General features: G+C 38.4%; 1 protein-coding gene across 1 annotated transcript; it reads right to left on the reverse strand.

The window, feature by feature from the left end:
- Window positions 1–2356: 2356 nt before the first annotated feature.
- Window positions 2357–3856, reverse strand: LOC120995054 (potassium voltage-gated channel subfamily A member 2). The gene has a single exon (XM_040424027.1). It carries the CDS (start codon window positions 3854–3856, stop codon window positions 2357–2359), a length of 1500 nt encoding a protein of 499 aa, XP_040279961.1.
- Window positions 3857–5104: the final 1248 nt, after the last annotated feature.

A 5104-nucleotide genomic window follows, 5' to 3' on the forward strand; every position in this document is an offset into this window, starting at 1 on the left:
AGCGAATCGATTTAGCCTGAAATAGTATAAAAAACAAAAAAATTCAAACTTACGTCCTCCATTTGCTCGCGACGGGTCGCCAGCCTCCATCTTGCTTGAAGATCTCGGCCGAAATCTCATGCCGCACAGGATTTCGGCCAAGATCTTCAAGCAAGAGGGCGGCACCCGGCCTGTCATGAGCAAATGGAGGCGGTAAGTTTGATTTAAAAAAATGTATTGTTAATTTTACACTCAGATGCCGCGATCATGTATGAACATGCCACCTGAGGGGTACAATGACGGGGCCAGCGCTATCGTAGCTCCCTGTCATTGCACCTGCTACTTACAAAAAAATGCTCTTCATGGCGAAGCAATTCGTCAGGAAGCAAATTTTTTTGTGGAATTCGGCCAATCAGCCCAATCAAACTTTTAAGAAATTCACTTATCTCTAATAATGAGCAATGCTTAGGATGCCACTTGTGCCTATGGGCAATCAAATGATGTTTCAATGGCTGCCATAATATTTTTTATTTAGCATGATATAACGCTTTTTCCCATGTCCTTTTTTCCCACCGCTTTCAATGGAATGGTCTTTTATTAATGTAGACGAGCAATACAACAGATATACTTTCAAGTGTAACAAAGTTTCCCTGAAATGTGTGTACAATCCTTGGTGCAAGCATATTTGACTTGTACTTTGAATCTCTTGATTAAAATGTACAATCAGTGTGTCCCTTTTCCTGATCTGAGTTTCGTATTCCTATAAGGCATTTATTACAAGAATACAGTCCTAGAATAAACAGCGTAAACAGAGGTACAACTAAATAGGTAGCGGGAGAATTCTGACTAAGGTGGAATATGCGTGTACCGTATGCGTATGCATGTAGGTCTGGGTGTGTGTTGGAATATATATGTCTATAGATAGATAGTGCGTCCATGCAATAAGTCTCCATGCATTATTGATTTTTTTTCACAGTTACTAATTTTTAAATGGAATGTAGTCAAGAGTATAGTAGTGTGGTAGAATACTAGATTTTCTAACACGACACCTGAAACCTTCACACCGGAGGAGGCCTGTCACACTTTAGCCTACAAGGTACTATATACCTCTATAATAACCTTATACATAGCAAAGTGTAAAATCAGGGGCTCCCTGTATGAAGGCCTGAAGTAGAAACGTTTTTAAGCGGACATTATCCTCTTTATAGAGAACTACTCTCTAACAAGATTGTTAGGAGCAGTTTAGGAACGACTAATAACATATGCATGCAGTTAGTTTACATAGAGTGGAAATTACATACGTGGGTGACCCTAACCATGGTCTTATTGCAGTCCCAAAAAAAAACATATTTAACCTTTGCACTCTGTGCATCATGTCCCCTTGGAGCGAGAAGGTTCCTCCTTAGTATTGATACATCCATCCAAGCTACAACCCCACCCATCATCTAATGAGAAGACTCTCACAACTAAGAAGCAGTAGACCATGGTGCCATATTTCTTCCTCAGTGGTCTGCAGATCATAGCACACATTACGATCCTGTTAGCATTGTGTTATACATCCCAGCAGAGACACACTGCAGGGCATTTTTCTACAGTTTTTTTTTTTTTTTTTTTTTTAAATAAAATCCAGAGATTGAAGCTTTGATATACAAATAATAGAATCTTAACATAAAAATATATATGTTCCTCATTAAAATATGGAAGGACTTTTTTAATCAGCTATTTAATTATTAAAGCATGAAATGTAGCGCTGTACATATGTGCATTGATTATTTAAGTGCAATTATAGTTTACATCACTACAGGATATGCGGTGCACATCCAATAGAGTTGGATAATATTGTACGACTGATTTCTTGCCATGGTAATATGGTATCCTTGAATTCATTGTGAAGTGCATTTCTTTGGGAAACCGTCAACTTTTAGGTGCACTGAATGGGAGCAGTTTTGCTCCTCAGCAATGCAATAAATATAGCTTAGCGATACCACCAATATCTCCAGTGCAGTAACGCCAGTTGTTGCTACAAAACCTCTTGTGAAAAGTGTTCTTCATGATGCTACATCTTTAAGCTGCCACAATTATGTGACACCTATGTGTTGCAAGAGGTTGTACAGTATTTAAAGTGACCCTTAGTGTTGCCCACACACCGTAATCGAAATACTCCCTAGTCATGATTGCTACCAGATTCTTCTGGCCTACCAGTGTTGACAATAGATGTTCCGTGAATTAGTATTTGTTGCAGATGCAATAAAACATCACTTGCACAACTATTGCTTTCCATGCAGAATTGACACATCTAGAAGAAAATATTACCTAGCAGATTATTGCGTTACACAAATTCTGCAGCTGCTCCATACACTTGCAAAGAGCAGATTCGTCAAACATCAGTCAGCATTTTGGTTATATTTACATAGTTTGTATTTCCTAAGGTGCAATTAGCAGTTTTTAAATTCTTTTCCCTAAAATCTTCACTGCTATGATTAACTCCTTCTTGGATCTCCATGTAATCAGATTTACTTAGCGTGGAGGCACTTCTGCTTTTTTCAAGGTCAGGGGAAGAAGGGATCTTTGGACAGCTGGTTACTTGCAAATATTGTGCTTGCTCCTCGCCCTCTGTCTCTCTGTGATAGAAGTAGTTGAAGTTGGACACTATTACAGGAACTGGTAAGGCAATGGTTAACACGCCTGCAATTGCACAGAGGGAGCCTACTATTTTGCCACCTATTGTTGTAGGGACCATGTCTCCATATCCTACTGTTGTCATGGAAACCACAGCCCACCAGAAGGCATCTGGGATGCTGGGAAACTGAGAATCTCTCTCATCAGCCTCTGCAAAATACACAGCACTGGAGAAAAGAATCACACCAATGAAGAGGAAAAATATTAGAAGACCTAGTTCCCTCATACTTGCTTTGAGTGTTTGACCCAAAATTTGAAGGCCCTTTGAATGTCGGGAAAGTTTGAAGATCCTAAACACTCTAACCAGTCTTATTACTCTAAGAATTGCTAAGGACATTGCTTGCTGACCCTGTTGCCCATCTTCAGTTTTTTCTGCCAGTTCTGTACCTAGAGTTATAAAATAAGGAATGATAGCCACTATGTCAATGATATTCATGATATTGGTAAAAAATCCAGCTTTGCTTGGACATGCAAAAAAACGAACCAAGAACTCAAAGGAGAACCATATGATGCAAAGTGTCTCAACAATAAAGAATGGATCTGTGAAGGTATTAGATTGTTGGTATCGGCGTGTGCTGTTGGAATATGGATGGACATTTACAGCACTCCCATGCATGTCTTCATTCTCGTCCCTAAAAACAGGCAAAGTTTCGAGGCAAAAACTCACAATCGAGATTAAGATCACCATAACTGATATAATGGCAATAATCCTAGCAGGGCCAGAGCTTTCAGGATATTCAAAGAGAAGCCAAACTTGCTTCTGAAACTCATTGTCGGGCAAAGGGCGTTCCTCTTCTTTAATATATCCTTCATCCTCCCTAAAGATCTCCATGGCCTCTTCACCAAGTTCATAGAACCGAATTTCCTCCGAGAAGATATCCAAGGGCACATTCACAGGTCTCCTTAATCTGCCACCAGACTGATAATAATACAGGATGGCATCAAAACTTGGTCTGTTTCTATCAAAGAAATATTCATTCCTCAGTGGATCAAAGTACCTCATCCTCTTTTTGGGATCTCCTAACAATGTTTCAGGAAATTGGGATAAGGTTTTTAGCTGCGTTTCAAAGCGAAGGCCAGAAATATTAATAACAACTCTCTCGCAACATTCATGATCAGGATCGGGGTCATAACTGTCTTGTGGGTGACCTGGAAAAGCTGATGCTTCATCTGTGGGCTCTCCAGTGGCAACTGTCATAGTTAGTCCAAATTAGTGCACAACCTAGTTCTTCTGGTTGGCTGTTGCAATGTGACCACAATGGCACACTGTGGATGTATACACTCAGGATAGGAAAGAATTTTGTGAAATGAGAGGCATATAACCTCTCACCTAAAGAAAGAGGAGAGAATAGTTAAAAGAATGGTCACCTTTTTCCATACCCTTCCATTACATAGACTGTGAGTTATCTTTTGCCTAGACACTTAAATCAAAATACCAAGTAGGATTGGCTGGCGAGTAGATCAATGCATATATCTCCGTATCCATATGCCATACCTCAGTCAACCTACATGACAGCATCAAAAATGCAATGTTTTAGAGCAGGGTGTTACTGTTCTTAAATTGCATTCAATGTATTATATATTAGATCCCAGGAGCATCCAAAGTAATATACATTACAAGGCCAGTGTAGATAGCTTCATGTAAGGATGCAGCATATACTGTATTTACCTCATGTCTGCCTAATATGTAGTAATAGATCACACAGTATATATATATAGATATATATATATATATATATATATATATAAAACCCCACCTGAACAACTATTACAATGCCAAAAAGCAATAGATTATTTATAGGTTACAGTCATAATTAAATATATATATATATATATATATATATATATATATATATATATACCGGTATATATATAGCACAATCATACATTATGGTACTGTATACATGGATATTTCCTCACCTGTCATCTTCCAGGAATTATTCAATGTTGCACAGCAATGACAAATTGTGAAACAGATTAATGCAAAATTATATCTCAGAAAATATTATGATCTATTTTTATAATCTGACATGATACACGTAAAGCAAGTCGCTAAAGGACACGATAAGCGATGTAATAATCATAAACTATCTGAGGTGATAAGAACCCAGTGTGACGTTTATTGGAGCAGTGCCTTCCTATGTGAAAGCAATGAAACAAGACATTACCTTGAGAAACAATCCTCCAGGTTTCTTAGTAACCAGACTAGGTAGAATCCGTTCTCCTGGGAACACAATGAAGAAAAACAGGTTTTCTGGCATCCTATACATTTATTTGTCCTAAAGATCCGGAAAAAAATGAAATCAGCTGTTGCTAAAATGGGGGATTCCGTGGAAAGAGGAGCTCATTTTTCTTCAAGTGAAAAAATAGGATTGGTCTGGCAGGTTCCCTTTCTTCAAAACCTCTGTTTAAAATGTATATGCCATAGATGGAAGATGCTAAGCTC

This window comes from Bufo bufo, chromosome 3, assembly GCF_905171765.1.
Source record: "Bufo bufo chromosome 3, aBufBuf1.1, whole genome shotgun sequence".
Taxonomy (NCBI): domain Eukaryota; kingdom Metazoa; phylum Chordata; class Amphibia; order Anura; family Bufonidae; genus Bufo; species Bufo bufo.

Bases quoted from the DNA above. Each gene is read 5' to 3' on its own strand.
- LOC120995054 (XM_040424027.1), bottom strand. From the start codon at position 3,856: ATGACAGTTGCCACTGGAGAGCCCACAGATGAAGCATCAGCTTTTCCA.